Source organism: Quercus lobata, chromosome 6 (genome assembly GCF_001633185.2).
Source record: "Quercus lobata isolate SW786 chromosome 6, ValleyOak3.0 Primary Assembly, whole genome shotgun sequence".
NCBI lineage: Eukaryota > Viridiplantae > Streptophyta > Magnoliopsida > Fagales > Fagaceae > Quercus > Quercus lobata.
Window position 1 is genome coordinate 21,935,547 of NC_044909.1, and position 21,420 is coordinate 21,956,966.

The 21,420-nt window shown below is 33.6% G+C and overlaps 2 protein-coding genes and 1 pseudogene across 3 annotated transcripts in view; all 3 read left to right on the plus strand.

Annotated features, from left to right (window-relative positions):
* The window catches only part of LOC115994505 (DEAD-box ATP-dependent RNA helicase 13), a 31,050-nt gene extending 27,084 nt beyond the window's left edge, over nt 1-3,966 (plus strand). For both annotated transcript variants that reach the window (XM_031118676.1, XM_031118677.1), the window contains exons 12-15: nt 110-175; nt 2,348-2,506; nt 3,344-3,425; nt 3,588-3,966. In XM_031118676.1, the coding sequence (XP_030974536.1) occupies nt 110-175; nt 2,348-2,506; nt 3,344-3,425; nt 3,588-3,643 (363 nt within the window). In that variant the 3' untranslated portion in view covers nt 3,644-3,966. The remainder of the gene's footprint in view (nt 1-109; nt 176-2,347; nt 2,507-3,343; nt 3,426-3,587) is intronic.
* Nucleotides 3,967-16,851: 12,885 nt separating this feature from the next.
* On the plus strand, nt 16,852-17,559 carry LOC115949978 (annotated as a pseudogene).
* A 268-nt stretch (nt 17,560-17,827) lies between these two features.
* Nucleotides 17,828-19,914, plus strand: LOC115949581 (ammonium transporter 1 member 1). Its single transcript, XM_031066864.1, has one exon. It carries the CDS (start codon nt 18,015-18,017, stop codon nt 19,512-19,514), a length of 1,500 nt encoding a protein of 499 aa, XP_030922724.1. The 5' UTR covers nt 17,828-18,014; the 3' UTR covers nt 19,515-19,914.
* Nucleotides 19,915-21,420: the final 1,506 nt, after the last annotated feature.

The following is a 21,420-nucleotide window of genomic DNA, read 5'->3' on the forward strand; positions in this document are numbered from 1 at the left end:
TTTTTAACTTGAATTGCCTCGACAATATTCATAATCTAATAGTTTGGCCAATTTATTATCCTTGAAGAAAGTAATATCACATGATGAACTATTTTATTTCGCTTTGCAGGAGCTCAATATGCTTCTGTCACATCCGTTCCAACCAAGAACATTTTCACATCGTTATGTGGCAGGGGTAACCAATTATGAAGTCTTTCTTATTAACTTAGTTACCTTTCAATATTGTTTTAACTCTTGGAAGAAATTTTTTTTTTTAATTATTTTTTTCTCAGTAAGTAACTAAAAGTCATTAAAAAACGCAAAAGAGACACAATCCTGGTACACAGGAAGTATACAAAGAAAGAGCCAAAATAAAACAAGGAGAATATGAAAATAGATTAATCAAGACTTTATCATATAAAGGACCTACCATCTATAGAAATGAGATGGACTTAGTGACCTACTCAATGGATAAGACGGAGTCTGAAGATGGGAGTGGCATTGGGAGTGAGAGAGCATTGATTTTAACATTAATTGAGGTCTAGCAGCTTGCATGTTATATTATTTAATGTGTTTATATACATATGTTCGTACATATAAGTATATGAATAACAAATATACTTGCGTTTTTGCTAGCAGAACCTTTTGTGGGAACTCACATTAGTCATTGCATAATAGCTTAAAGGGTAAATTTTGCACATTCAACTCCAAAAATCACCCACATCAGCTCATGTAAAATTGTGTAAATTTACATTTTAGCTACAGTAACTGTGTAAATATGCACGGCTACTATTCATGTGCATATCAGTATTTTATTCATTTCTCTTGCTTCTTTTTTCTGTCTTCCCATCTATTGAAATAGTAAAAAAAATAAATGAAGAATGAATATAATATTGAAATAAAATGTAGAATAGTTATTCTAGTGTGGGTGTTTTTGAAAAGTGGTTGTTTAAAATGAGAGAATAGGTTTTTATGCTAAAATAGACAGAAAGTTTTGCATGTGCTGATGTGAATGATTTAACTTAAATAAGAATTAATAAGCATCTTTGGCAGGTAGAGTGTGTTGCCAACCCATTTTATGCTGATTAGGGTGGTAAAAACATACTTCAGTGTTGGTAAATTACTGACTGAAGTTAGCTGTTGGCTTCATTTATCATTATTGTCAGATTTTCAGGGTTTCTAATATGGACATCAAGCTTACAGTGATACAACCACTATAGATGGAAATGGGGAAATTCTTTCATGTACCCCATTTCCCACACCTGCTCTGCTCAAAGGATGCCTTGCTTAGTGGGCCTTGGATTACAATGGGGTGCTCTGTCCCTGACCCACCCTGGCCTGCTTAACACCACTAGCCATTTTTTTTTTATAAGTAATATTTTCTTAAAAGAAGAGGTTACTTCAAGTTTACAATGATGAACGCAACTTAACCTAAAAAAATTACAAAAGAAATATACACAAGTGAAGTGAATCTTTAAAATCTAACAAGGAATGCTACCAGTCCAATCAATCAGAGTACAATTCAGCAATGTTTCTGATTGAGCCATTGATTTTTCCATATTTGTATCATGCTCATAAGAATGAAAATCTAGCTCTCCAAGCAATCTGATTCCAGACAGAAAGGGGGAGATTTGGCCTAACACGCATACTGTAACGTCATATTGAACATTTAAAAATAAAAGAAACATATGCTAGAATAATTTATTTTATTTTATTTTATTTTCCTCATATTCAATCAAAGTGAAACTTTGAAGTAAAACAACAATACCATTTCGAATCAAAATAATCTAGGTTTTTTCTTTCATTATCACCCAAACAAAATATTAGAGAGAGAGAGAGAGAGACCATTTGCCACATGTGGTTTTGTTGTACTTAGAAAATCCATAATGCTGAGCCAGTGGCTGTAATTGGACCCTTCAAAGAGTATCGTTTCTGGTCCAATCTCCTCAGTGGTGGTGTTATATGTTGATTGCTCTGATAGGAGCCCATAACCATCAATAATAACGAGAGTGGAGAACTATCATGATTGGAAGTAGGTCCCTAGAGGCTTTTTTGGAGAACGGTGTGTGAGATTAGTAATTTGGCATGGAGGAGACTGGGGGAGGTGAGGTAGAGGATCCTAAAGAGGGTCAGAAGAGAAACTTTTTTCAGAAACACTGATAAATATTAAGATAATTTGTGAGTATACCTAGGGCAGGGTGACCAAAATCAGTTCCTGCTATGGAGTTGATTGATCTAATTGGATGGTATAAGTATGATATCTGATATCAATTACTACCTATTATGCTGTTCCCACCGTATTATGTATGTAATCTCTCTGCACACTGACTTACGGTTTGAAGTGTAATTAATACTTTTTTTTTTCCAGGCTGGTGTTTCACCTCTCCTACAACATCAATTTGAAGAATTGGCTAGGCAAAATCGCCCTGAAAGCCAGGGTCTGGGAGAAAACAAAAGAAGGAAATTGGTGGTTTTTGGTCAGGATTGTGTGGAACCACTCCAGGCGCTTCGTAGTGCTGGTCATAAGGTACTTGGTTTGGCAAAGTCTTGTCTTATTTTCCTTTTCCTATTAATTACCTTACTGTAATTTCTATGGAAATTAACTTATTAATGAAGAAACAAAATTTCTATCGAAATTAATGTATTTACTCAGTTACTCATCCGTATGGGCATATGTGCATGGATCAGGATGGCTTGGGTTGGTTTGGGTTTAAGATTTTTTCCAACCTAACCCGACCTTGTTAGGTTGAGAAAACTCCAACCCAGCCCATGCTAGCTTTAAATACCAACCCAACGTAAACACTTATTAAAAAAAAAAAATACCAACCCAACGTAATAGTTCCAACCTGTAGTGATTGGGTGTCAGGTTAAGGACCATTTTTGTAAGGCCTAATAAAAAAATTAGGTTTTCATTTAACTATTTAGTCTCATTATTCAATAAGTGATTACAATTCACACAAAATAGATTTAATGTTCCATAAGTCTCAAAAATAAATCAAACTAACTAAAATAAGCAAGTCTTAAATTCCAAAATAAATCAAACTAATAAATTAAAATTTTCTATACTTTTTTAAAAATATTAATAGCATGGTTTGGGTTAGGTCATTTGGGTAAAGTTTGTTAGCCCAAACCAATCCAACCCAAACTTCAAAATTTTTTTGACCTCAACCCAACCCATCAACCCATGAAAATTAAAGAACCAGCCCTAGGTGTTGGGTTGGTGGGTTGATTGCAACACCTTAAGCATATGTCAAACAACCCCCCTCCCCCAAAGAAAAATCTGGAATCAGTAGTTTGTAATCTTTTTCTTCTTTTCCCTCCCTTCAAGTTTTATTAATTTGTATTTGCTCTCTATCTCTAACAGGTGCATATGGATGGGAAAGAAATAGCAGATAAACGAAGAAATATGGACAATCTTAGGAGAAAGAGAAAAGAGGAGAAGAAACGTATGCTAATTATTGACTTCCCCAACCCCATTTCCTTTCCATCTTCTAATTTAAAGCCTTTACATTTTTTTTTTTTTTTAAATATTTCTCAGTTATCCTTCTGTACGTATAATATAACGTTTTGGAGGTAGGCAACATTTTAATTTCCTTTTTCTCTTCCAGGTATGAAAGATCAGCGAAGAAAGCAGAGGAAAAGGCAGAAAATGGGCAGTGAGTAGAGTTTGCGTCTTTGAAATTGATACAAGATCACATCAAAAAACAGAACTAGTTTTAGGCATAAGTTAAGAGGCTTTATTTTAAAGTTCGATTCATTCAAAGATGTGTATCAATTTAGTTTTAACATTAAGTTATACACATAAAAGTCCAAGTTGAAAAGTAAAAAGTAAAAAGAGGCGTGACTTAGACAATATATACATGTATTTAAGGTTGCATCTTGCTGAGTGTTTTATCAGCGCTGAATGAAATGTGTGAAAGGTGTAATCCAGATAGATTATGCAGCATGTCTGAAAGGGGGCATTGCCCTCAATGTTTTCTACATCCAGCAATTTTGATCTTTCTTTTGATGTGAAGGTGATTTTGGAATTCAGGTTGTCCTTTTGACTTTCATTGAGCTATATGTATTCACTGAATGAAAAGGACCGAATATAAATGTGACATTTCTTGCACGACTCCTGAGGAACTGATTGTAAAACATTTCTTTTTTATACGCCGTTGACATTAGAAATAAAACTTAAAAGAGTTATGACGTACAGATTTATTATTTCAAAATTTTGACTTTTACGTAAATAATAGGACTGGTTTAATTATCATGAGCAAGTTGGCATTGATTTGTCAGCAGAGTTGTGATAAACCAAAATAAAAACGCCGGGTTTCTTTTTTATATGTCGTTGACATTATGACGTACAGATTTATTATTTCAAAATTTTGACTTTTGCGTTGATAATAGGACTGGTTTAATTATCATGAGCAAGCTGGCATTGATTTGTCAGCAGAGTTGTGATAAACCAAAATAAAAACGCCGGGTATGACAAAGGCATATGTCAAATGTGCGTGAACGGAAATGGTACGATCCTATTTTTTTTTGCTGAATTGGTACGATCCTATTGTGTACTTAAATTTAGCGATCATGTGCATTATTTTTTTATACTTACAAGTCACAATTGACTTTTAGATCAAATGGCATTATGTGGTCCCATAAAAAAAATTGGCATGGTATTCCAAAATACAATAAAGATATCTAGCGTTTGAATTTGTCATCCCCATTTAGAGCATATTTACTAGTTTTTATCTATTTTGCATTTCACTATACACTATAGCACCAAATGCATAAAAGGAACACTGGGTAATATAACGCTAATTGAGATTTTTTTACTATGGTAACACTTAAAAATAAATGTCCATTATAGCATGTCGTAAAATTTTGTATTCTTTTATCTTCTCTCTCTCTCTCTCTCTCTCTCTCTCTACGGTGGTGGATGTGTGTCTTGGTGATTGGGTTGTGGCCGGGTTGTGGTCACAAATCAATGACCAAAAATGGTGAAACTCCTGATTTCCCCTACCTTTATTAAGATCATGACTGGTGGTGGTGGTGGTTCTTTGTTTGTGGTGGGTCTTGGGTTGTTCGCTACCAACGAGGGTCTTAGGTTACAATGGTTAGTGGGTTTGGGGGAACAATAAAGTTGGATGATGCTGGGTTTGTGATTAGTTGTTGCTCGGTGGTGCTAGGTTGGGCGGTGTGGCAATGCTAGGTTTGGGTTGGTGGGACTGTCAGGTTTTATGATTGGTTGATTTGGTTTGTTGAAAAAGGAAAATATTATTTTAATATTGGTATCCAAAATCAAGGATAAGATGTAGGGGGTGTTGTAAACTGGTAATGTAAAATATATGAAGTGGCTTTTAAGTGAGCTCAAATGCTTTTTATAAATATTTTTTTTAAAATCCAAATGTGAATGCTCTTAAAATTTACAAGAAAATTGTAAATTAAATTTATAATGTAAATAGCCTTGCAATTATGAACTATGACCATGCATAGGGTTGTCGTAGCGAGCTAATAGTTAGGCCAACAAGAAATTTGCTAAAATCATCAGAAACTATTTGTTCTTTTTTGGAAAATGAAATTAGAGAAAACATATGAATGATAGAAAAGTGGGAGGATAAAAAAATATTAGTTTTTCATTATGTGTATTTGGTAGAAGGGATGCAAAAATGAGAACTTAGAAAATAAATATACATATCTTTTGTTTAGTTGAGAAGAAAAATGAGAGAAAATTATACCAAGTTTCTATTATGTCATTAATTTATAAAAATCAATTGTTTATTTATTTTCCATTTTATTTGAAGATCTATTATAATAATATGAATATTCAAATAATATATGACATGATCACATCAACAAATGAATTTTAATACTCGTGTTTAAGATTAATTATGGCTTGTTGTAAATCTAATTAAAATTCATACCATTTTAGATGATAATCAATATTATAGCCTCACCAAGAGTCTTATAACTCAATTGGTTGACACATTTTGGTATTTCTAATTGAGACATTCATGATTCGAATTCCTCCACTCCCAAATATCAAATTATATATACATACACACACATATAAAATACCTCAAAAAAAAAAATATTTATGCACCCTCACAAAATTTGAACAAATATATTTTGATTAAATCTTTATAATTTTTTTTTTTTTTTATAAAAATCATTCATTCATTTTTTTTTCATTAAAGCATCTTAATTTATTTACTCATTGTATAAATAGATTAAGATTTCGGTAAATTTATTGATAGCATGTTTTGCTATTCAAGTTTTCCTCCCAACGTATGGTTTTTGATAGGCCGCCCTCTTCATCCTCCCTCGTTTGCACCATACTAACCAAATAAGGAAAAACTGTAATCCATCTTCTTATTTCCAATCTTCTCATTTCCATCCTCCAAGTTCTTTCTAACTAGAATAAGATCAAATTATAACGGGTTAAATTGTAATTCATCCTAACATGAAAAGGCCAAAAAAAAAAACACTCAAAACTGATGATGTTAAACATAATCAGTTCCTTATCCACTTTTGGACCACGTATTCCTAGCAAATTGAGAACGTGATAAGTGCACCACACCAATAGACAGTCACTAGTGGAAAAGATTCAGAAAAATATTATAATTACCACTGCAAGAGCTTTTTAAGACGTTTAACAGTTCTCTTAATTAAGGCACGGAGCTATTCTTGGCCCCCCCCCCCCCCCCCAAAAAAAGTTTTTATTTTATTTTATTTTAAATTTAGTATATATATAATATATTATTTTTAGCAATTTGTTTCAATAAAATTGCACTTGGTCCCCTTAACAATATTATTAATATTTTTAAATGTTATAAAAAAAATATTAGTCCAACAACAAAAATGAAGCCCAAACAACACCCCAAAACAAACACAAGAAAAAAATAAAATAAAATAAAGCCGGTTCTAATTAAATATCTACCTAGCCTAGGAGTACGACACACCCAACTTACCTCACACATATAATAAAAGGGAAAAAAGAAGGGGATTTCTAAGCCATTCAAAAAAAAAAAAAAGGGAAAACCTAACTAACTTATGGCTGAACACAAAGGAGAGGAATTTGGTAGCCGGTGGCAGAAGCAAAGGTATCTTCTTAGAGCACAGAGCACCTAAGCCAAAGTAGGGAGTTAGGGATGCTGGGAGCTTGGGACAAAGAGACTCAAAGCAGAATAAACTAGAGTAGAAAGAAATAGTTAAAGAGAGGGAAAAATCTAACTGACCCATTTTTGTCTTTAGCCCATAATTTATATTTTTTTATAAATGAAAAAGTTGTCATCTGACAAACACAACACCACACCACACCACACGCAACAATCAACTCTTATTGCCATTGATATTTTGTAATTTTTTTTTTTTTGGTAGTTTTGTCTTTAGCAATAACCTCTGATGTTTTGTGATTTTTTTTGTAGTTTTGTCTTTAGTGTGTTTGTCTATAGTTAGTATATGTTTGGATTCGGATGAACAGCCAACGTCTGCGTCTGGCGTTTCCTTCTTCTTTTTTTCTTCTTTTTTTATATATTTTTTATTATTTTTTATGCACGCGGATTACATTGTTCAAGAGACATTATGCATTGTTCATGTACTGTTCACAGGACCCACAACCACTTTATTCAAGAAAAAAAAATATTAAAAATGGGACCTACGGCACTATTCACACATTTAAAAATTATTTTGCTACAGTGTTTTCAGTTTTTAGCAAAATAAGATATATCCAAACGGACCCTTAGTGTCTAATAGACCTCACACATAATATATTAAGTTGGCAAGTTCTATTTTCATAAATAATTGCATTGTAATATCTTAAAAAACAATAATTTTGTGTATTTTTCTTTATTGATGGTTTATTAAATGAATGTTTATTTGGAGTTTCAAATTTATTTTGTTTATACTTTTGCCCCCCTAACTCCAAGTCCTAACCCTGTCCCTCAACTCTCAATCAAGATCAAGATCGTGACAAACATTTCAAAAAGAAAAATTCATGTGAATCAGCTCTAGTGGAAGAAAAACTACGTTTGGAAAGCACTCAACAATCAACAAAAAAGTTACTTTTTTTTAAAGCTAGATCCCTGTTATAAACTGGCTGAACAAAATAAAAATCTTAAAAGATAAGTAGAATTATCCCCAAAAAAGAAAACAAAAAACAAAAAAAAGTATAATTATCCCCAATTATTTTTAAATAAATTAAAAAAAAAAACTAATTGTTACCGGGTGAGGAGGGAGGATTCAAACCATGTTCCCTTAATATTTATAATTACCTCAAAATGCCTAATATGTAGGTTGTGTTTGGTTCGACAAAGATTGATTTCCGAAAAATATTTTCCACATTTACAGTGTTTAGGGTGACAAAAAATATTAGTAAACCAAAAATTGTTTTTTCGTTGACTATAAAATAAAGATACTTATGGCGGAAATTGATTTGCGCCGCTCATTTTCCATAAACCATTTTCCCTTTCACCCAAAACTTATCAACCGAACCTCCATCTCCCACTCCTCACTATCTACCATCCAACCACCACTCTCCACTAACGTTTCTGGTCTTCAGTAGCCAACCACTATTGATGACCGATGATTGATGATGAGAGATGAGAAAATTTGAGAAAGTAGTAGAAAATAAGTTTTCCATAGCATTTCAGGAACACAATCAAATACCGGAAAATATTTTTCATATTATTTTTAGATATGTAATCAACCACTTGAAAATAATTTATTTTCCAAAAAATATATGATCAAAAAATATTTTCCATCAAACCAAACACAATCGTAGTCTATTATATATCTATGTCAAAGAGTTTTATAACTCAATTACTACCTCTTAGTTTTTCAAGGAAAACGTTTAAAATTCAAACCTTTCTTTATATTTATTCATTTTTTTAGAAAATACGTAAAACTGAACTATGTTAATTTACTTTTTTTTTAAATATAAAATATGATATTTTCCACTAAACACATTTCAAACAAATATGTTTTTTGTGTGTGTATTTCATCTTTCTGCTCTAAACAATAGAGTTTTGAAAAATTGTAAATAAGGGTGCGCATGGGTCATGGGGTTATTTTAATCGAACCTACCATAATGTGTTAAAAAAATTCAACCCAATCTAATCCATCATGGGGTCCAACCCAACTCACATGGATTGGGTTGAACCCATAGATTTGACAATTTTTTATTATTATTATTTAGGAGTGGCGTTATGTTCAAGCCAGGGGTTCAAATGAACTTGTTGACTTGTCAATATATATATTTTTATTCAGGAACGGCGTTATGTTTAAACCAAGGGTTCAAATGAACTCATTGACTTGTCAATATATATATATATATATATATACACACACACATATATATTAGGAGTGTGCATGAGTCATGGAGTTTTTTTAATCGAACCTACCATGATGTGTTAAAAAAAATTCAACTTAACCTAACACATCACAGGGTCCAACCTAACTCACGTGGATTGGGTTGAACCCATGGGTTTGAAATTTTTTTTTAATAATTATTAGTATTATTTAGGAGCGGCGTTATGTTCAAGCCAGGGGTTCAAATAAACTTGTTGACTTGTCAATATATATATATATATATATATATATAAATTAGGGGTGTGCATGGCTCATGGGGTCTTTTTAATCAAACCTAACATGATGTGTTAAAAAAAATTCAACCCAAACTTATTACAACGTTCTCAAAAAAAAAAAAAAAAAAAAAATTAAATTAACCCATCACGAGGTCCAATCTAACCCACGATGATTGGGTTGAACCCAAGATTATAAGCATGTTCAACTATCAATAGTTGGTCCATAAAAAAGAATAAAAGCATGCGGGAGGTTGGATACTAATAACAAATTTGGATTTTTTTTTTAATCTTATATATCTTTTTGTTTAATTATTTGTGTATTTTTTTAAGTCCCATTTTTTGAAGATATAATAATATTTTTTTTTCACCAATTTTCAATAGATAAACCAAAAAAGTTACCGATAAAATAAACTAAATACAAAGCTTACAATTCAACACATTACAGACAAACCATTTATTCATTTTAGAGATGTATCTGCCTTCATTTAAAAAAAAAAAAAAAAAATTCTTGCGTGTTGTTTTGTTCTCGCCTGTGTTGACTGGTCTAATGAATTATTAATGAGTTTTTAAGTACGGATTTTGTAAGATTTGATGTGGGTTCACACTTCACACTCTCACGGTCTGTCAGTCTCTCGGATATCAAGAATTAATTAATAATTTCGAGAGACAATTAATTCTACAGCACACTTCATCTGACCTATTCCTCTCTAACATACTTTTTAATTAATAATTTTGTCTCTGCAGCACACTTCATTCGTGTATTTTGCCTCATCTGACCTATTCCACAGCATACTCATATTTTATTTTAATCCGGCAAAAGTCAGAAATTTGCTGAATCAATGGATTATTTTATTATTTTTTGAAAATTAGAAAATTATATAAATAATATATATATATTTTGCTGAGATAACAATAATAATATGGAGTGATGATTATCAAAAAAATAATATGGAGTAATATATTTACAGGTTACTGATCAATATATTTGAATACTTCCTTTTATAATATATAGTGCCGGTTTAGATTTGGTGTTTTTATTTCAGCTTTTTTTTTTTTTTCATTCATGCGTTTAGAGAGATAAAATTTATTGTTCACAACTGTAGTAGCACTGTTTATGCACTGTAACAGCACTGTTCACGCACTGTTCATGAGGCCCACAGTCACTTTATTCAAAAAAATATTAAAAATAAGTCCTACGATACTATTTACACATTTAAAAATTATTTTGTTATAATTTTTTTAATTTTTAATTTTAAATTTCAACAAAAATAAATTCAATCCAAATATATCCATATTTGCAAAGTATAGAGTAGTCCAAGATAACCTATACCAGGTTAAAAGGCACATGTATAAAAGAAAAAAAATTCAGTCCAAAAGCACGAAAAGTCCCAGTACAAAATTTTTGACCATTCTCTTTCTCCTGTTAAACCTTTTTCTTTTTAATGAACTGATCCTTAACTGAGTGGTGTGCCTAGTTTTAACCTTCTCAAGTTTTAAAAAGCATTCGTGTTTTACCATTCTTTTTTGACCTTCTCAAGTTTAAAAAAAGAGTAAGTCTAATGTCACACTTGTTTGTACAATAAATGTTACAACTTGCTACATAGTGAGTTGTAGTTGGTGAAAGAATGTCTTCATATAGACTCACCATCACCCCTCTACCAACCACAATTCACCATGTGATGAGTTGTGGTATTTATTGTGCCAAAATATGTGGCACCAAAATTATTCTTTAAAAAACACTGATCTTCATGATTGTACGAGCAAATACTTATTTATAAAAAATTCATCTTTGCTAATCTTAGAGCATCTTTAGTAGATTAGTCAAATTTTTATACTGTTTGGACAATAAATAGGGAGAAAATGGGCAAATGCCTCTTTCAAAAAAAAAAAATCCAGCATTTTGTCCAATTTTCCAAACTAATTAAGGAAATGCAACTCTTTTGAAAAAATCGAGTTATTAAAAAAAAAAATTTAGAGTCCTATAGTGGCGTTTTAAGGAGTCTATAGTGACGTTTTAAGGACCTATAATGGCGTTTTATAACTCGATCTCCTTGAAGTTGAGTTACATGCAATTGTTTTTCTTTTTTTTGCCTATAACTCGATTTCAAAGAATTCGAGTTTTAAAACGCCACTATATGTCCTTAAAACGTCACTATAGGCTCATTAAAAAGGTCACTATAGGGCTTAACTCAATTTTGAGAAAATCGAATTTCAAAATGGGCATTTCCTTAATTAGTTTGGGAAATGGGGCAAAATGCTGGATTTTTTTTTTAAAAGGGCAAAGGCCAATTTTTTTCCAATAAATAGTAATATTTAGCTTTTACCTACCTACTTTTTTGAATATATTTTTCAACAGATTCTCTGTCTTTTTCTCCATCTCATTTAAATATTATTTTTTCATTCATTCTTTATTCATTATTTATTCTTTTTTTAACAACTACACATCTTCCAAATTTTTTTATTCAATGCCTGATTATTATAATAGAAAAAAACATTTGAAGTATGAATAGTAAAAGTTACAGTGTTCTCTATTTGTAGAGAAGCATTGTAGCAAATCTAATCTAAAAATTGAAGATGAAGAATCTGTTAGAGTGTAAACAGTAGTGTTTTTGCTCAAAAAAATAGATATAGAGCATCTATTGGAGATGCTCTTAAAAGGTAAAAGAAGTGAGGTTGGCCTTTATGTCAAAACTTCTTTGGTATCTTAAGCCAACATATGGTAAATGAGGGATGAAGAAAGTGTCACATGATTGTTAAGTTCTTTTTAGAGCAAAATTCAAAATAATTTTGATTTTGTCCCCCAACGTATAATGATTTAGATTTAAACTCCTAATGTTTTGTAGTGCTTTTAAACAAGCAATCCTATTTATATCAGTTGCTAATGTGGTCAATCAGTGCCAACTAAGCTTGGTTACATGTACTAGTTGGCCCAAGGCATCAAAAACTTTGGAAGGGCCTTACGCGAAAATTTTAAGTGGGGGTCTTTTTTATATTTAAATATTAATCAAATAATATATATTGAATTTTTACATTTAAAACCTATTTTTCTTGCCTTTTGAGATGCAAAATTGCTAATTAAGTTTTTGTATTTAAGTTACTCTAACATTTTTTTTTCAATTGATAATATAGATAATCTACTTAATCTTTCTTATGACATAGTAGACCTTAAATAAGATTTTATTAATTTTAATTTTGAATTTTTGAACAATTTATAATTAAAAATGATAATTTAACTAAAAATAAAATTTAAGTATAGAATAATAGAACTTGGATTTGCAATTTTTCTAAAATCGTGACCACTTTAAAGTCTAAACCTGCACAAATATAAATTAATTTATTACATGGTTCAATAAATTAGTGTCACTATAATACAAATGAGTTGATATGATACAAATCAAATTATTAATTGGTATGATAATTTATAATAATTGATAAAGTAAGAAAACATGTTGTCCAATGACTGTGGGCTATGCAGCCTATGCAACCTGTGTAGTGTGTAGTGTGCAACAGTGCAATGCGCAACTATGTAGCCTATGCTGCTGTGCAATGCGCACTGCACAGTTGCACACTACATAGGTTGCAATGGGGCCTTTTTAATGCATTTTATTGACCAATAAAAATACTTTAAAAATTAAAAATTAAAATATATAGATAAATATATTATATATAATTTTTTTTTACAAGTGAGGGTCTTCTTTTATTTGAGGGCCTTAGGCGATTGCATCAATTAAATCACCTATTGAGCCGGCCCTAAGTTGGTCAAATTAATCATGCCATGTCAATTAAATAACCTAAAAAAATTAAGGGATAATTATAGCAAACCCACCTAAGGTTTGGCCTGTTTGCACTTTGCCTACTCGTGGTTCAAAACTTTACACTTTGCCCACCTAAACTTCAATCTGTTACCCATCCATTATCCACTTCTCCCTTTGCCGTTAGAAAAACATATTTTTAAGGAAAAACAAACATAACAAAGATAAAAAAGTTAGGGTTTTTTATTGCTTAAGAACTTCTATGAGAACAAATTTTCTCAATGCAAAATGAATTTTAACCAATCCCCATGTTAAACAAAAGATATATTGAAGCAAATAACAACAAAAACAACAAGGACAAGGACAACATTGTCAAAACTGGCCTTCCCTGTTTTCTTCCCCAACCTGGTTTCTCAATCCCATAATCTTCACCATCACTCCCAGAACCAGAAGTCGAACTTGAATTCAAATTCAAATCCGCACCACTTTCCCTAAACCCCACTTCCTTCCAATCCTATCCAACAACCCACACCCTCAATGGTGCAATTGGCCTCTCCTCCACACTCCAATGCCAACAATCTCCACTTCCCTCACACCCTTTTCTCTCAAATTCAGAACCCCAATATCTTCGCCTAGAATTTCATGTTCAAAGCTTACTCACACAGTAACAGTAACAGTAACACTACTGCTTCACCACAACAATGCATCTCTCTTTATAATCTTATGTGCCGCCGTTTCGGGCTTTTCCTAGACTGCCATTCTTTCCCTTTCCTCTTCAAAGCTTGTGCCTGTCTCTCACTTTCCCACAAAGGTCAAGAGCTTCACTCCTTCACGTTCAAACTCGGTCTCCAACACGATGTCTTCGTCCAAAACGCTTTGCTTTCCATGTACTCCTTCTGTGGCTTGCTTCATAATGCTCGCCAAGTCTTCGATGAAATACCACTCTCTGTTCGCGATGTGGTGTCTTGGAACAGTATGGTTTCTGGGTGTATACAAGGACGTTGTTATTGGGATGCCTTGAAGGTGTTTGATGAAATGCTCAAGTGTGATGTTAATGCAAGGCCGAATGAGGTTACTCTTATCAATGCTCTCACCGCTTGTGCAAGGATTGGATTTCTCAACATGGGTAGTAAAATACATGGATTACTTGTACGAAATGAATTTGTTTCTCAATCCTATCCTATTCTCACAGAAGTTCTTAAGCAAAAAAAAACCCTAACTTTTTGATCTTTGTTATGTTTTTTTTTTCCTTAAAAATATGTTTTTCTAATGGCAAAGGGAGAGGTGGGTAACGGATTGAAGTTCAGGTGGGCAAAGTGTAAAGTTTGAACCATGGGTAGGCAAAGTGCAAACGGACCAAACCTCAGGTGGGTTTGCTGTAATTATCCCTAAATATTAAAATAAATTATGTAAAATCTAAAATTTACATATTTTATATATATATATATATATATATATTTATGTCTTACCTTTTTTTCAATATTTTTGAGGTATCCAAGTGATTTTAACAAAATTTTGAATTCCGATTCGAATTGACTATTGAAACAAAATATTTTGATACTAGCATATAATGGTGAACCATTTTATGATTACTATCATATATAACAATAACCATATAACAAGTTCAAACTTTATCATTCATGCATTCTAATTAGAAAATGAGTGTGAGTTAAAGAGGTTTAAAGCATGTGCTGTGTATCCAAGAGTTCGGCCCTTTTGGATATACACCACTGTCAGTTTCTTTAAGACCTTCTTTCATCTCCTCGTGTGTGTGTTAAAATACTTAGTATTCTAAAAAAATTAAAAGAAAAAAAAAACAGTGTGTTAATCCCACATTGGAAAATAAGTGTGAGTTAAAAAAGTTTATAGTTTGTGCTGTGTACCCAATAGTTTGGTCATTTTGGATATACATCATTGTTAGTTTCTTTAAAACCTTTTCCCCTCTCCTTGTGTGTGTGTATGTTAAAATACTTAGTATTCTAAGAAAAATAGCAAATATAAATTCATAAAAGATATAACAATTAAAATCTCATACATAATTAAACAAACCAAAGGCTCTTAAAATCTAATACATGATTAAACAAACTAGAAGTTTATATATTTATTTTAGAATTAAAAATTATACATAATTAAACCCAAAAAAAAAAAAATTCACAAAATAGCGAAAAATGTGGGCTTCTTTTAAAAAAAAAAAAAAAAAATTATAAGAGAGCTATAGAAGGAATTTCGATCTCAAACACATGTTTCTCCCAGAATATCAAAACTCCATTAAAATGATATGTACAGACCATAATTTTGGCCAAAATGGAATAGGTGGTTTAGTGCATCGATTTATACACTAAAACGACCAAATCGAGTGGAAACAATTCAAAACATTGGGTTCTAAGGGTCCAAATGAGAGAGAGAGAGAGAGAGAGAGAGAGAGAGAGAGAGAGAGAGAGAGAGAGAGAGAGAGAGAGAGAGAGAGAGAGAGAGAGAGAGAGATTCTATGAGACAAGTTGAAATTGACGGGGCGATGGATTAAAAACTACTGAGGAGATCCTCCACGTTGAAGAAATAGACAAAGTAGAGAAATTGAGGAGATCCTCCATGCGGCCAAGGTTACATCATTATTTTTTTGGTGGTTGGTGAAGGGAGTGTGCTATTTGTGATTATTGACTGTAAAGGCGTAATCGAAGGCAAAATAAGAGGAGAGCTAGAGGCATTTGGTTGCAAGGTTGAGTGTTCTTCGAAGAGGGCTTGAGAGAGAGTTTGATGAATCACTCATCGATGAAACTGAAGATGAAGGACTTGGAGTGAAGGATCTCTTTGCTAAGAAGAATGCTAGTGGGTGGTGTCATGTTGGTGCCCCTCAAAATAGCAGGTTAGTTGGTTTTATCTTTCCCTCTAGATTGAGGGTTTTACATGGAATTGTCACTTATTTTATTTAACTAGGAAAAATAAGAAAACCAAAATGAAAGAAATGAAATACTTTATTGATATCATGAAATGTAGATCTTTCTTGAAATAACTAGAATGTTAAGGTCCTAGATACAATCCAAGAGAGAAAATTACATAGCTTTTGGTCCTAGGTACATTTTACAAAAATGAAAATTTCATGAACAAAAAACTAATCTAAGAACTCTTAATCTAAGTTCGGAGGCTACATTACAAGGCGGGGAGGTGTTAGGCATCCACTCATCTTACTCGGGAAAAATTAACATTCTAGACTATGGTGGTCAATGAGGTGTTAGGCACCCACCTACCTTACCTGGTAAAAATTAGTTTTTTAGACTATGGTGGTCAATAGTCATTTCAATTCATACAACCAAACATGTTCTTAAGACTAAAAACAATGAAACTAATGTGCATACAAATCTAACAACAGAAAAGTAAAGAGAGGGGGGGGGGGGGATTCATCTTCAAATCCTAGAGGCAATACATTGAAATAGCATTGTAATCTGAGACTAAGGAAGACTGGATACACATCGATAATATTTCTTGGCTTGCTCTAGAACCCTAGGGAAATTTTGCTAGAACCCTAAAGGAGAGGTAAAGAAGCAATCCCTTGCACTATGAATCTAAGGTGGACTAGATGTACAACAAATACTCTTTACAACTTGTATTCCTGGTCATTGAAACGGTAGCACTCACTCGCTATCTAAGCCGTTTGATCTAATTAATTTGCTACTTTCAGTATCATATCTGATTTTGTTTTCTGATTTAGGAGCTAAAAAAAGGGCTTCGTTTGGCATGATTTATTAGAGAACGATTTCATATACCTAGCTCACAGCCAAGAATATGTTCTCAAAGGCTCGGAGTTTCACGAACTCAATCTTAGCCCTAAGCTCCACGAAATGATTACGCCTTCAACGTCTTCATCTTCATTGAGATCTCTAAGGCCACCACCATTGGAGACAAACAAGTCTGGCGAGGATTCAAATTTTTCGACGATGATAACGTAGCGAAGGAACCAGTCGTGGAGCTCGATCGATCTCCACGAGTACAAGGTCTACAAGGCCGAGTCGTCTTCTAGCAAGTTCGCTGGAAAAGCCACTGCCGATGAATCGACTTAGACCGAGGACAAGTGAAGGAGATGCAGACTAGTCAGAGCAAAAGAAATCGAAGAAGATGAAAAAGAAGACGAGAAAGTTCGCGAAGAAAAAAGTCAACGCGAAATGTGCCATGGTCAAAGTATGAAGCTGAGTAAGGACGAGATTTCGCCTCCGCCATCATATTCAAGCCCTGAAAGCCTAGAATCATTAATGAAAGCTGATGGATAGTTGGTGATTTGCCAGCCTAGCGCTAATATATATCAAATGTTGCTGAGTTGTAACGGAGTTTTAGTGGTTCTAACAGTAGCATTAGCTGAGTTGTAACAGAACTTTAAATTGACAAAATTAAAAGTTAAAGGACTGAAATGAAAAAATATGAAAGTTAGACAATCAATTTTACATTTTTACCTAAAATATAATATTCCGGTATTTTGATTTATGTTTTTTAAAATCTCTACAATTTTATATGAGACCCTATAATTTTCTATGCCCGTGCTTCTGGAATCTCGTAAAATGTGGATGTGCAATAGCCTTCCCACTTAGACACATACTCCAATGAAAAGTCCTCGCCTCTTACTCTTCCTGACTTTTCTTCCCTCTATTTAAGGATTCCAACCCTTCTTCAACTCCTACTCCATCTCTCTCTCTCTCTCTCTCAACCTTCTCAAATTCTCAGCTCAGCCATGGCGTCACTGAGCTGCTCACCTGCTGACCTGGCCCAGTTCTTTGGCCCCAACACCACCAACCCCACCGCCGCCGCCACCTACCTCTGCGACCAATTCACCGCCGTCTCCGACAAGTTCGTAGACACCAACTACGCCATCGACACTACCTACCTCCTCTTCTCCGCCTACCTCGTCTTCTCCATGCAACTCGGCTTCGCCATGCTCTGCGCCGGCTCCGTCCGCGCCAAAAACACCATGAACATCATGCTCACCAACGTCCTCGACGCCGCTGCCGGCGGCCTCTTCTACTACCTCTTCGGCTTCGCCTTCGCTTTCGGCACCCCTTCCAACGGCTTCATCGGCCACCACTTCTTCGGCCTCAAATCCGTTCCTTCCTCCTCATTCGACTACAGCAATTTCCTTTACCAGTGGGCTTTCGCCATAGCCGCCGCAGGAATCACCAGCGGCTCCATCGCCGAACGAACCCAGTTCGTCGCCTACCTCATATATTCCTCCTTCCTCACTGGCTTTGTATACCCAGTTGTTTCCCACTGGTTCTGGTCAACCGATGGTTGGGCCAGCGCTTTCAACACACACAACCTTTTATTCAAATCTGGAGTCATTGATTTTGCAGGATCTGGAGTTGTTCACATGGTTGGTGGTATTGCTGGACTCTGGGGAGCCTTAATAGAAGGACCCAGAATCGGCAGATTCGACCACACAGGCCGCTCTATTGTCTTAAAAGGTCACAGTGCTTCACTTGTAGTTCTTGGTACTTTCCTGCTGTGGTTCGGTTGGTACGGTTTCAATCCCGGATCCTTTAACAAAATCAGCGTTGCATATTCTACCGGAAACAGCTATTACGGACAATGGAGTGCCGTGGGTCGAACCGCGGTGACCACGACCTTAGCCGGTTGCACAGCCGCTCTCACTACTTTGTTCGGAAAAAGAATCCTTTCGGGGCATTGGAACGTAACCGACGTGTGTAACGGACTACTAGGCGGCTTCGCCGCGATAACATCCGGTTGCTCTGTTGTCGAGCCTTGGGCGGCTATTATATGTGGCTTTGTGGCGGCTGTGGTCTTGATCAGCTGTAACAAACTGGCGGAGAAGCTTAAATTCGACGACCCTTTAGAGGCGGCGCAACTCCATGGAGGGTGCGGCGCATGGGGGATTATTTTCACGGCGCTTTTCGCGACGAAGGAGTATGTGTCGGAGGTGTACGCACCGGGTCGGCCTTACGGGCTGTTTATGGGTGGCGGCGGAAGGTTGCTCGCGGCTCACGTTATTCAGATTTTGGTGATCATTGGGTGGGTGAGTGCCACCATGGGACCACTCTTTTTTGTGCTTCATAAGCTTAAGCTTCTGCGTATCTCAGCCGAGGATGAAATGGCGGGTATGGATATGACCCGACATGGAGGCTTTGCTTACATTTATCACGATGAAGATGATTCGCTAAAGCCCGGGATTCAGATGAGGAAAATTGAACCAAGTGCAGTTACTCCCAATTCCAACTAGATTTTTGTCTTTTTAAAATGGGTTTGATTAATTAGGGCCGTTTGGTAGGGAATTTGAGTAATAGTATTTGTAGTTTCTTGAAATATGTGTAAGTTAAAAAGTGTGTAAAAATGTGTATAATGTTGTTTAAAAATTAAAAATAAGTTTTTTAATAATTTTACCAAATGAGGCCTTAATTATTGTTGTTGCCATGTTAGATGAGATTCTGTACAAAGTTAGAAATTTTAGTTGGATTTGGTGAGAGGGGTCAGATAGTGAAAGAAATAATGCAGATTCTTGTGATTCTCTGATTGGCGTGTGTTGGAGATGAATAGATAAAGAGGGCTTGGTCTAGGTGGATTTGTTGTTTATAGCTCTTCATTATTCAGAAATATAAGGTCGAGAATTTGCTGCATTAAAATATTTTGTTTGTTTTATAAGCTAAACTGACAATTCATTGTTATATAAAAAAAAAAAAAAATTTGACAGTTCATGTGAGTATTTTGGGTGGATAGTTGAGTCCATGTGGGATAGGGGGTTTTTTTTTTTTTTTAAATTTTTTTTATATAAAAAATTTGGATGGAAATGCTTTTGTTTTGATTTGTTTTTTTGGAGATGCGATTGCACGTTCCAAAAGATTGTGGTGTGTTCTGTTTTTTTCTTTGGATGAAATGAAAGCCAGACAATGAATTTGGTGCGGAGGAGGCACAAACAAAACTGTCAAAACATTGGCGATGACAGCTTTCCTAATCTCTTTCATATACTGAATTCTGACCACTTGGACTATTGTCGCTCTGGAGATGCTATTGGGTCTATACCATTAGAGCATGTATTAACATATACATATATATATATATATATATATAGAAATGTACGAATCACAGATCCTGTTTTTAGGAAAAACACGTGCAGCTGCTTGATTCTGCTTATTTTTCATCCTTAAAGAAAATAGGATGAAGTTAAACTATAAAATTGGCGTATCATTAGGTTACAAGTCTATAATCTTACTCAATATTTGATTTTGGAGGTGAATTTTGATAAATTTACTATTGAATGACATCTTCTTCTTATATTCTTTATATTTGCAAATTTGTTAGAAAATTAAAGATTACTATCTCACCAATAAATTGTTTAAATTGTAATTTTCTTTTAATTTAAAATTATGCATAAAATATAAGCTCATAGATCATATAGTAAATAATATCCAATTGACACAAAATTTGACATGCGTATTAACAGTGTAAAGAACGTGCAATTTAACGGTTACATTTTTAAAATATGTAGTAATGTTTATTTTATTGAGTAAGGTTGTACTCTTAAGCTACAACTAATTTTGCAGCTAAATTTTATCAAAGAAAAATACAATTCATAATTTGTAAGGTTACCGTTATAATTTTACACAATAAATAAATTTAAGCCTATGTCAAAATGCATCTTGAACATCATTAAATTTAGACAAAGGCCCATAAAAAAAAATTAAAACAAAGGAAAAAAAATAAAGAAACCATTCTTAGATGTTGTGTTATTACAAATTTTACTACATAAACACAATTTTTTTTTTTTGATAAATACATAAACACAAATTAATGTATTATCAATCAAAAAAGGTAATTTCAATATTCGTTGTTTATGTCATTAATCGCATTAATTGTTTTAAATCAGATTTATTACATAATCGGGTTTACACTAATATTACTATTTTCGTGTATGTTCTAATTAGTATTACTGTTTACTAAAAAAATCACATTAATTGTTACATATATTATTAAACATTATATAGTAAAAGTAGTAGTATAATTAACATTTTCTTGTTAAGAGTCTTATAACTTAACTGACACCTCCCCATGTATAAAGTGTTTGGATGTTTAGGGAAAAAAATGGTTCAAACTGTGAAGTTAGTTGTATGTTGTAATTATATATAAAAAAA

Bases quoted from the DNA above. Each gene is read 5' to 3' on its own strand.
- LOC115949581 (XM_031066864.1), top strand. From the start codon at position 18,015: ATGGCGTCACTGAGCTGCTCACCTGCTGACCTGGCCCAGTTCTTTGGC.